This window comes from Oncorhynchus keta, chromosome 10 (assembly GCF_023373465.1).
Source record: "Oncorhynchus keta strain PuntledgeMale-10-30-2019 chromosome 10, Oket_V2, whole genome shotgun sequence".
NCBI classification, from domain to species: Eukaryota; Metazoa; Chordata; class Actinopteri; order Salmoniformes; family Salmonidae; genus Oncorhynchus; species Oncorhynchus keta.
The window spans coordinates 31139959-31152364 of NC_068430.1; the positions used below are offsets into that span (position 1 = coordinate 31139959).

At 49.0% G+C, this 12406-nt stretch overlaps 1 protein-coding gene across 6 annotated transcripts in view; it reads right to left on the minus strand.

Moving 5' to 3' along the window:
* LOC118377699 (transcription factor EB-like) overlaps positions 1–12406 on the minus strand; it is a 168168-nt gene that overhangs the window by 106663 nt on the left and 49099 nt on the right. For 2 of the 6 annotated variants that reach the window (XM_052526857.1, XM_052526855.1), the window contains exon 1: positions 11991–12260. The exons of 3 other annotated variants lie outside the window; for them this stretch is intronic. In XM_052526857.1, coding sequence (XP_052382817.1) covers positions 11991–12002 — 12 coding nt within the window. In that variant the 5' untranslated portion in view covers positions 12003–12260. Of the gene's footprint in view, positions 1–11990; positions 12261–12406 lie in introns of those variants that run through there. One more of the 6 variants, XM_052526856.1, reaches the window with a different exon arrangement.

The window sequence follows — 12406 nt, forward strand, 5'->3', positions numbered from 1 at the left end:
CTGCGCTGCTGTTGCGCCGCTGTGCGCCGCTGCTTGACGCCGTTGCGATCTGCTGTGCGCTATGCCGCTGTTGCGCCGCTGCTGCTCTGCTGTGGCGTTGTTGCGCCGCTGCTGCCGCTGCTGCTATTGACGCTGTTGCGCCGCTGTTGCGCCGCTGTTGCCACTGCCGTTGCGCCGCTGACGCTGTTGCGCCGCTGCTATTGACGCTGTTGCGCCGCTACTGTTGACGCCTGTTGCGCCGCTGTTGCGCCTGCTATTGCGCCGCTGTTGCGCCGCTGCTGTTGCCGCTGTTGCGCCGCCGCCGCTATTGCGCTGTTGCACCGCCGCTCTGCTATTGCGCCGCTGTTGCGCCGCTGCTATTAACGCTGTTGCGCCGCTGTGCTCGCTATTAATCTGCTGTTGCGCCGCTGTTGCGCGCTGCTTCCGTCTGTTGCCGCCGCTGCCGCCGTCTGTGTGACGCTGTTGCGCCGCTGCTGCATGCTATTGCCGCTGTTGCGCTTGCCGCCGCTGTTGCCGCTGTTGCGCCACGCTGTTGACGCTGTTGCGCTGCGCTGCTATTGACGCTGTTGCGCCGCGCTATTGCGCTGTTGCGCCTGCTGTGACGCTGTTGACGCTGTTGCGCCGCCGCTGCTGTGCCGCGCTGTTGCGCCGCTGCTGCTAGTGCCGCTGTTGCGCCGCCACTGCTGCTGCTGTTGCCGCTGTGCTGTTGCGCCGCTGCTATTGCGCTGTGCGCCGCTGTGCCGCTGTTGCGCTGTTGCGCCGCTGCTCTGCTGCTATTGCGCTGTTGCGCCGCTGCCGCTGTTGCGCTGTTGCGCCGCTGCTATTGCCGCTGTTGCACCGCCTCTGCTGCCGCGCTGTTGCGTGCGCTGTCTGCTGCCGCTGTTGCGCCGCTGCTGTTAACGCCTGCTGCCCCGCTGCTGCCTGCTGCTATTGACGCTGTTGCGCCGCCGCTGCTGCCACTGCTATTGCCGCTGTTGCGCCGCTGCTGCTGCTGCCGCTGCTGTTGCGCCGCTGCTGCTGCTGTTGACGTATGCGCTGCGCCGCTGCGCTGCTGCTATTGCCGCTGTTGCGCCCGCCGCTGCCGCTGCTGCCGCTGTTGCCGCTGTTGCGCCGCTGCTGCTGCTGTCTGACGCTGTTGCGCCGCTGCTGCTGTTGCCGCTGTTGCGCCGCTGCTGCTGGTGCCGCTGTTGCGCCGCCGCTGCTGCTGCTGGTGCCGCTGTTGCGCCGCTGCGCTGGTGACGCTGTTGCGCCGCTGCTGGTGACGCTGTTGCGCCGCTGCTGCTGCTGTTGCGCCGCCGCTGTTGCGCGCCGCTGCTGCTGCACAATTGACGCTGTTGCGCTGCTGCTGCTGTGACGCTGTTGCGCTGCTGCTGGTTGCCGCTGTTGCGCCGCTGCTTGACGCTGTTGCGCCGTTGCTGCTGCTATGGCGCTGTTGCGCCGCTGCTGCTGCTGTTGCGCCGTGCTGCGGGCTGTTGCGCCGCTGCTGCTGCTGTTGACGTTTGCGCCGCTGCTCTGCGCTCTTGCGCCGCTGTTGCGCCGCTGCGTCTGCTGCTGCTATTGCGCTGTTGCGCCGCTGCTGCTGCTGCTGTTGACGCCGTTCTGCACTGCTGCTGCTATTGCGCTGTTGCGCCGCTGCTATTGACGCTGTTGCGCCACTGTCCTGCTGCTATTGCGCCGCTGTTGCGCCGCTGCTGCTGCTATTGACGCTGTTGCCGCCTGCTGCTGTTGCGCTGTTGCTGCTGTTGCGCCGTTGCCGTCTGCTGTGCCGCTGTTGCGCCGCTGCTGCTGCTGTTGCGCTGTTGCTGCTGCTGGTGCCGCTGTTGCGCCTGCTGCTGATTGACGCGCGCCGTTGCGCTGCTGCTGATTGACGCTGTGCGCCGCTGCTGGTGACGCTGTTGCGCCGTTGCTGCTGCTATTGCCGCTGTTGCGCCGCTGTGCTGCTGTTGCGCGCTGTTGCGCCGCTGCTATTGACGCTGTTGCGCCGCCTGCTGCTGTGCGCCGTCTGTGTGCCGCTGTTGCGCCGCGCTGCTGCTGCTGCCGCTGTGCGCCGCTGCTGTTGCCGCTGTTGCGCCGCCGCTGTTGCCGCTGTTGCGCCGCTGTCTGTTGCCGCTGTTGCGCCGCCGCTGTTGCGCCGTTGCTATTGACGCTGTTGCGCCGCTGCTGCTGCTGCTGCTGTTGACGCTGTTGCGCCGCTGCTGCTGCTGATTGCCGCTGTTGCGCCGCTGCTGCTGCTGCTGCTTGACGCTGTTGCGCCGCTGCTGCTGCTGGTGACGCTGTTGCCGCTGCTGCTGCTGGTGACGCTGCCGCCGCTGCTGCTGCTGTTGACGCTGTTGCGCCGCTGCTGGTGACGCTGTTGCGCCGTTGCTGCTGCTGGTGACGCTGTTGCGCCGCTGCTGCTGGTGACGCTGTTGCGCGCTGCTGCTGGTGACGCTGTTGCGCCGCTGCTATTGACGCTGTTGCGCCGTTGCTGCTGCTATTGACGCTGTTGCGCCGCTGCTGCTGTTAACTGGTGTTTGCACTGTTGCTGCTGCTGGTGACGCTGTTGCCGCTGCTGCTGTTGGCGCTGTTGCGCCCGCTGCTGGTGACGCTGTTGCGCCATTGCTGCTGGCTATTGACGCTGTTGCGCCGCTGCTGCTGCTGTTGACGCTGTTGCGCCTGTTGCTACTGCTGTTAACACTATTACACCACTACTATTAACACTATTACACCACTACTATTAACACTATTACACCACTACTATTAACACTATTACACCACCACTATTACACCATTACTATTAACACTATTACACCACTACTACTACTACTACTACTATTACACTATTACACCACCACTACTGCCACTATTATTACCACTATTACACCACAACTACTACTATTAACACTATTACACCACTACTACTACTATTATTACCACTATTACACCACTACTACTACTGCTATTAACACTATTACACCACTACTATTAACACTATTACACCACTACTATTAACACTATTACACCACTACTATTAACACTATTACACCACTACTATTAACACTATTACACCACTACTATTAACACTATTACACCACCACTATTACACCACTACTATTAACACTATTACACCACTACTACTAGTAACACTATTACACCACCACTACTGCTACTATTAACACTATTACACCACTACTATTAACACTATTACACCACTACTACTCTGCTACTATTAACACTATTACACCACTACATGCACTTCTAATTCGATCACTTTTACTTCTGCAAATACGCTACATCAGAAACAGGACCTGACCAAGAAAAACTCATACTACCACTAGCTACACACTGACAGACACAATGCCTCTGGTTGTATTTGTCGGCTCTGACGAATTGGGTGATTACATTTTCAAACTCAATCGTCTCGCCTCGGAATGCCAGCCAGAGAGACAAGTCCACTCCTAAGTTTAGTTTAGCATGATGACATTTCCTGCACATCTTGGTGATCTAGTTGAGCTTCATTTTTATTCATTTTATTTAACCTTTATTTAACCAGGTAGACCAGTGGAGAACAAGTTCTCATTTACAACTCTGACCTGGCCAAGATAAAGCAAAGCAGTGTGACAAAAACAACACAGAGTTACACACAAACAAATGTACTGTCAAAAACACAATAGAAAAAAAGTCCCTGACGAATTGGCCCTTCATGTTAGCATGCCAATGATTTCAGCACATCTTATTGTAATCTAGCTGGTTTAGTTCAACATGCTAGTCTCCCAGCATGTCTCAATGTGATCTAGCTGGTTTAGCTTAGAATGCTAGCTGAAATGCTATGATCGCAGTTGCAAATGAGAACTTGTTCTCAACTAGCCTACCTGGTTAAATATAGGTTAAATAAATGAATTAAATTAAAAACATTCAGAAGCAAACCTGTGTGTGATATGGCAAAGTTTAGCTTAGCTTAATGCTAATACATGCTAACACTCTCAACGTAGTTAATCATGTTCAGTTCCAAATAGACTTTTTACTCCTACCCCAAGGTAAACGATTGGAAATATTATGCGAAAATGGCTAAACTTCTATCTGGTTGAGCTACCCTACGGGACACCTCATTCAATGCTCAGTGCTGCCAGTGCATTCTCTCACTCTCATACACACTCTGTTCACGATCACCATGATGACATAGTAAATGAGGGATAGAAAGTATATTGAAAGCAGGTGCTTCCACACAGGTGTGGTTCCAGAGTTAATTAAGCAATTAACATTTCATCATGCTTAGGGTGATGTATAAAATGACCAGTTTGTCATTATTTTGTCTAACATGGCTAGAAGAAGAGATCTCAGTGACTTTGAAAGAGGGGCCTCAACGATGCATAGGGGGTTTAAATGGTGTGTGTGTCTCAGTCACCAGATCAACCCAATTGAACACTTATGGGAGATTCTGGAGACAGCGTTTTCCACAACCATCAACAAAACACAAACTGGAAGAATGACGTCACATCCCTCCAATAGAGTTCCAGAGACACTTGTAGAATCTATATGAAGGCACAGTGAATCTGTTCTGGCTGCTCATGGTGGGCCAACACCCTATTAAGACACTTTATGTTGGTGATTACTTTATTTTGGCAGTTACAGTGCATTCGGAAAGTATTCAGACCCCTTGACTTTTTCCAGATTTTGCTATGTTACAGTCTGATTCTAAAATAGATTAAATATATAACATCTCAGAAATCTACACAAAATACCCCATAATAACTTATTTACATAACTATTCAGACCCTTTGCTATGAGACTTGGAATTGAGCTCAGGTGCATCCTGTTTCCATTGATCATACTTGAGATGTTTCTACAACTTGATTGGAGTCCACTTGTGGTAAATTCAATTGATTTTACATAATTTGGAAAGGCACACCTGTCTATATAAGGTCCCACAGTTAACAGTGCATGTCAGAGCTAAAACCATGACATGAGGTCAAAGGAATTGTCCGTAGAGCCCCCGAGACAGGATTGTGTAGAGGCACAGATCTGGGGAAGGGTACCAAAACAATTCTGCAGCATTGAAGGTCCCCAAGAACACAGTGGCCTTCCTCATTCTTAAAATGGAAGAAGTTTGGAACCTCCAAGACCCTTCCTAGAGCTGGCCTCAACTTGCAGGCTTGTTTTCGAATTGCTGTGCGTTTTGTTGCCAACCTATTTTGCTACCTGACAACTTTACGGGTTTCACTTTTTAATTACCGTTCATATATTTATTTTTTCCTCAACTTTTTCACTCCGGACGCTTTATCTGGACACGATTCGTCAGGACCTCCAACAGCCGAAGCTAAGTAGTAACATTAACATGATGCCTTCTAATTGCAGCCGCTGTGCTCGCCTTACGGCGAGGATAGCTGTACTGCAAGCCCAGCTTCAGACGCAATCGTTAGGCAAGGGTAATTTCAGTGTAGGAAAGGATGAAACAGCGTCTGTGCCACCAGTAAGTGCAGATAGTAGTATAAATCCCCTGGCACAGTCCCCGCAGCCGGACAACTTTCTCACGGTTTCTGGAAGGAAATGCTGTAGGAACGCTCAACCGGTGTCGCTCATTCAGCAGACAGAAACTTTCAACCGGTTTTCCCCATTAAGCAGCGGGTCGGTGTCAGAGGCCGAGTCTTCTCTGGTCTCTACTCCTCCCGTTACGGGGTCTGAGACGCCGAAGCTTCCCACCATTAGCTCTGACAAATTGAAAACTCTAGTCATTGGCGACTCCATTACCCGCAGTATTAGACTTAAAGCGAATCATCCAGCGATCATACACTGTTTACCCGGGGCAGGGCTACCGACGTTAAGGCTAATCTGAAGATGGTGCTGGCTAAAGCTAAAACTGGCGAGTGTAGAGAGTATAGAGATATTGTTATCCACGTCGGCACCAACGATGTTAGGATGAAACAGTCAGAGATCACCAAGCGCAACATAGCTTCTGCGTGCATATCAGCTAGAAAGATGTGTCGGCATCGAGTAATTGTCTCTGGCCCCCTCCCAGTTAGGGAGTGATGAGCTCTACAGCAGAGTCTCACAACTCAATCGCTGGTTGAAAACTGTTTTCTGCCCCTCCCAAAAGATAGAATTTGTAGATAATTGGCCCTCTTTCTGGGACTCACCCACAAACAGGACCAAGCCTGACCTGCTGAGGAGTGACGGACTCCATCCTAGCTGGAGGGGTGCTCTCATCTTATCTGCCAACATAGACAGGGCTCTAACTCCTCTAGCTCCACAATGAAATAGGGTGCAGGCCAGGCAGCAGGCTATTAGCCAGCCTGCCAGCATAGTGGAGTCTGCCACTAGCATAGTCAGTGTAGTCAGCTCAGCTATCACCATTGAGACCGTGTCTGTGCCTCGACCTAGGTTGGGCAAAACTAAACATGGCGGTGTTCGCCTTAGCAATCTCACTAGGATAAAGACCACCTCCATTCCTGTCATTACTGAAAGAGATCATGATACCTCACATCTCAAAATAGGGCTACTTAATGTTAGATCCCTTACTTCAAAGGCAATTATAGTCAATGAACTAATCACTGATCATAATCTTGATGTGATTGGCCTGACTGAAACATGGCTTAAGCCTGATGAATTTACTGTGTTAAATGAGGCCTCACCTCCTGGCTACACTAGTGACCATATCCCCCGTGCATCCCGCAAAGGCGGAGGTGTTGCTAACATTTACGATAGCAAATTTCAATTTACAAAAAAAAATGATGTTTTCGTCTTTTGAGCTTCTAGTCATGAAATCTATGCAGCCTACTCAATCACTTTTTATAGCTACTGTTTACAGGCCTCCTGGGCCATATACAGCGTTTCTCACTGAGTTCCCTGAATTCCTATCAGACCTTGTAGTCATTGCAGATAATATTCTAATCTTTGGTGACTTTAATATTCACATGGAAAAGTCCACAGACCCACTCCAAAAGGCTTTTGGAGCCATCATCGACTCAGTGGGTTTTGTCCAACATGTCTCTGGACCCACTCACTGTCACAGTCATACGCTGGACCTAGTTTTGTCCCATGGAATAAATGTTGTGGATCTTAATGTTTTTCCTCATAATCCTGGACTATCGGACCACCATTTTATTACGTTTGCAATTGCAACAAATAATCTGCTCAGACCCCAACCAAGGAACATCAAAAGTCGTGCTATAAATTCACAGACAACACAAAGATTCCTTGATGCCCTTCCAGACTCCCTCTGCCTACCCAAGGACGCCAGAGGACAAAAATCCGTTAACCACCTAACTGAGGATCTCAATTTAACCTTGCGCAATACCCTAGATGCAGTTGCACCCCTAAAAACTAAAAAAATGTCTCATAAGAAACTAGCTCCCTGGTACACAGAAAATACCCGAGCTCTGAAGCAAGCTTCCAGAAAATTGGAACGGAAATGGCGCCACACCAAACTGGAAGTCTTCCGACTAGCTTGGAAGGACGGTACCGTGCAGTACCGAAGAGCCCTTACTGCTGCTCGATCGTCCTATTTTTCTAACTTAATTGAGGAAAATAAGAACAATCCGAAATTCCTTTTTGATACTGTGGCAAAGCTAACTAAAAAGCAGCATTCCCCAAGAGAGGATGACTTTCACTTTAGCAGTGATAAATTCATGAACTTCTTTGAGGAAAAGATTATGATTATTAGAAAGCAAATTACGGACTCCTCTTTAAACCTGCGTATTCCTCCAAACCTCAGTTGTCCTGAGTCTGCACAACTCTGCCAGGACCTAGGATCAAGAGAGACGCTCAAGTGTTTTAGTACTATATCTCTTGACACAATGATGAAAATAATCATGGCCTCTAAACCTTCAAGCTGTATACTGGACCCTATTCCAACTAAACTACTGAAAGAGCTGCTTCCTGTGCTTGGCCCTCCTATGTTGAACATAATAAACGGCTCTCTATCCACTGGATGTGTACCAAACTCACTAAAAGTGGCAGTAATAAAGCCTCTCTTGAAAAAGCCAAACCTTGACCCAGAAAATATAAAAACTATCGGCCTATATCGAATCTTCCATTCCTCTCAAAGATTTTAGAGAAGGCTGTTGCGCAGCAACTCACTGCCTTCCTGAAGACAAACAATGTATACGAAATGCTTCAGTCTGGTTTTAGACCCCATCATAGCACTGAGACGGCACTTGTGAAGGTGGTAAATGACATTTTAATGGCATCGGACCGAGGCTCTGCATCTGTCCTCGTGCTCCTAGACCTTAGTGCTGCTTTTGATACCATCGATCACCACATTCTTTTGGAGAGATTGGAAACCCAAATTGGTCTACACGGACAAGTTCTGGCCTGGTTTAGATCTTATCTGTCGGAAAGATATCAGTTTGTCTCTGTGAATGGTTTGTCCTCTGACAAATCAACTGTACATTTCGGTGTTCCTCAAGGTTCTGTTTTAGGACCACTATTGTTTTCACTATATATTTTACCTCTTGGGGATGTTATTCGAAAACATAATGTAAACTTTCACTGCTATGCGGATGACACACAGCTGTACATTTCAATGAAACATGGTGAAGCCCCAAAATTGCCCTCGCTAGAAGCATGTGTTTCAGACATAAGGAAGTGGATGGCTGCAAACTTTCTACTATTAAACTCGGACAAAACAGAGATGCTTGTTCTAGGTCCCAAGAAACAAAGAGATCTTCTGTTGAATCTGACAATTAATCTTAATGGTTGTACAGTCGTCTCAAATAAAACTGTGAAGGACCTCGGCGTTACTCTGGACCCTGATCTCTCTTTTGAAGAACATATCAAGACCATTTCGAGGACAGCTTTTTTTCCATCTACGTAACATTGCAAAAATCAGAAACTTTCTGTCCAAAAATGATGCAGAAAAATTAATCCATGCTTTTGTCACTTCTAGGTTAGACTACTGCAATGCTCTATTTTCCGGCTACCCGGATAAAGCACTAAATAAACTTCAGTTAGTGCTAAATACGGCTGCTAGAATCCTGACTAGAACCAAAAAATTTGATCATATTACTCCAGTGCTAGCCTCTCTACACTGGCTTCCTGTCAAAGCAAGGGCTGATTTCAAGGTTTTACTGCTAACCTACAAAGCATTACATGGGCTTGCTCCTACCTACCTCTCTGATTTGGTCCTGCCGTACATACCTACACGTACGCTACGGTCACAAGACGCAGGCCTCCTAATTGTCCCTAGAATTTCTAAGCAAACAGCTGGAGGCAGGGCTTTCTCCTATAGAGCTCCATTTTTATGGAACGGTCTGCCTACCCATGTCAGAGACGCAAACTCGGTCTCAACCTTTAAGTCTTTACTGAAGACTCATCTCTTCAGTGGGTCATATGATTGAGTGTAGTCTGGCCCAGGAGTGGGAAGGTGAACGGAAAGGCTCTGGAGCAACGAACCGCCCTTGCTGTCTCTGCCTGGCCGGTTCCCCTCTTTCCACTGGGATTCTCTGCCTCTAACCCTGTTACGGGGGCTGAGTCACTGGCTTGCTGGGGCTCTCTCGTGCCGTCCCTGGGGGTGCGTCACCTGGGTGGGTTGATTCACTGTTGTGGTCGGCCTGGCTGGGTTCCCCCCTTGGGTTGTACCGTGGCGGAGATCTTTGTGGGCTATACTCGGCCTTGTCTCAGGATGGTAAGTTGGTGGTTGAAGATATCCCTCTAGTGGTGTGGGGGATGTGCTTTGGCAAAGTGGGTGGGGTTATATCCTTCCTGTTTGGCCCTGTCCGGGGTGTCCTCGGATGGGGCCACAGTGTCTCCTGACCCCTCCTGTCTCAGCCTCCAGTATTTATGCTGCAGTAGTTTATGTGTCGGGGGCTAGGGTCAGTTTGTTATATCTGGAGTACTTCTCCTGTCCTATTCGGTGTCCTGTGTGAATCTAAGTGTGCGTTCTCTAATTCTCTCCTTCTCTCTTTCTTTCTCTCTCTCGGAGGACCTGAGCCCTAGGACCATGTCCCAGGACTAGCTGACATGAGGACTCCTTGCTGTCCCCAGTCCACCTGGCCATGCTCCTGCTCCAGTTTCAACTGACCTGAGCCCTAGGACCGTGCCCCAGGACTACCTGACATGAAGGCTCCTTGCTGTCCCCAGTCCACCTGACTGTGCTGCTGCTCCAGTTTCAACTGTTCTGCCTTATTATTATTCGACCATGCTGGTCATTTATGAACATTTGAACATCTTGGTCATGTTCTGTTATAATCTCTACCCGGCACAGCCAGAAGAGGACTGGCCACCCCACATAGCCCGGTTCCTCTCTAGGTTTCTTCCTAGGTTTTGGCCTTTCTAGGGAGTTTTTCCTAGCCACCGTGCTTTTACACCTGCATTGTTTGCTGTTTGGGGTTTTAGGCTGGGTTTCTGTACAGCACTTTGAGATATCAGCTGATGTACGAAGGGCTATATAAATAAATTTGATTTGATTTGATTTGGCCGTCTGGCCAAACTGAGCAATCGGGGTGAAGGGCCTTGGTCAGAGAGGTGACCGAGAATATGATGGTCACTCTGATAGAGCTCCTCTGTGGAGATGGGAGAACCTTCCAGAACGACAACCATCTCTGCAGGAGTCCACCAATCAGGCCTTGATGAAAGTGGCCAGACGGAAGCCACTCCTCAGTTAAAGGCACAGGACAGCTCTCTTGGAGTTTGCCATAAGGCACCCAAAGACTCTCAAAATTCTCATATTTATTTCTTTTTTAGACATTTGCACAAACAAACAAAAAACCTGTTTTTGCTTTGTCATTATGGAGTATTGTGTGTAGATTGATGAGGGAGCAAAAAACGATTTAATCAATTTGAGTAATGCTGTAACGTAACAAAATGTGGAAAAAGTCAAGGGGTCTGAATACTTTCTGAATGCACTGTACATGTAGCTTTGCATGGTGGCAATGATACGTAATACATAGATTAATATACTGTACATATACTGTACCTCTCTACTTCCCCTCTCCTGCTGCTGACACACATGGTTTCACTTCCTTCCACATCTCACTTACTGACAAACCGCTACCCGGCAGTGGGTTCTCCCACATGGCCCTCCAGTTGCCTGGCATACACTCAGTTTTTCAGGCATCTGTGACGCGGTGTGTGCAAAAAGCAGCCATTGTGTACCGGGCGCTGTGATGTCACAGTGGCTTGGTTTCAAAGCTCTCTCTCATTAGAGAGTGGGTGGGGACAGACAGGAGGGGGGCAGGGTCAGTGATTAGAACACACAATGTACACACACAAACGGACACACACACACAGACACACACACGAACACACACACGAACACACACACGGACACACGGACACACACACGGACACACACACGGACACACACACGGACAGAGAGAACAGAAGCTGGAACATCAGCTCAGGTTGTTAATGTGTGTGAGTGTATTTATAGTTGTGGTGGTGCCATTGCCGCTAGCTCCTTATAACGGCCATCCCACAGCAGCTAAATCAGGGCTGCACACCCACCCACACCCACACACTCCTTATTACAGTCTCTGCCCAGGGCAGAGCTAAATAAGGGGTGTGTTTATAACTGGATTGTGGGTCATCTGTGCCAGAGAATAAAAAGGCAGCTGTCTATTTCCATGGCAGGGGCACAGTAACGCTGCAGGAGGAGGAATGGGAGGATAGAAGGACACACACACCTGGAGTTACCCACATGAATATAGACAATAGAAGGACACACATAGAGAGACAACCACACACACACCGTTTGACATTGGTACAACAGTTTTCATGGAAGTTTAATACCGTCGTGAATAGAAAGATGATATAGATGCACACAGACACCTGTTTATATTTCAACATATAAAGGAAACCATGATATGATAGGCTGTCCGGGTGCCGATTCATGATGTGACAAAGTGACAACAACTAACTTATGCATGGCATCACAACGGGTGAAGATCAATGACAACTCTTTCCGGTCCCATCCTCCTTTGATATCCATTCAATGCTCACAAATACTGTGTAAGATATTTGTATGAATAACACAAGCAAACAGAAGAAGTATGAATGAAATCCTGCATGTTTACCTCCCTCAGCATTATGTCGAGTGTGTCCAGTACACAGTGTAGTAATCTTACTGGAGTGTAATCAGCCCTCCTGCAGCCCTCCAGGTTCCAATCAATCAGTACAGAGTCATTCCTGGGTAAGGGGGTTCCAGGATTGTCCAGTAAGGGACGGGCACAGGTTTAAAATCATACAGACTTCTACCCCTCTTCTCACTACCACAAACACAAGCCTGTACACACACACACACACACACACACACACACACCCACACACACACACCTTTCCGCTGTGAAATGTCTGCCGGCCCGACCTAAAGCCCAAAATAACTCCTCACTCTCTGTTCCCCTTTTGAAGAACACCCTGTTCCCCTGAGCCCTGTGTGTGTGTGTGTGTGTGTGTGTGTGTGTGTGTGTGTGTGTGTGTGTGTGTGTGTGTG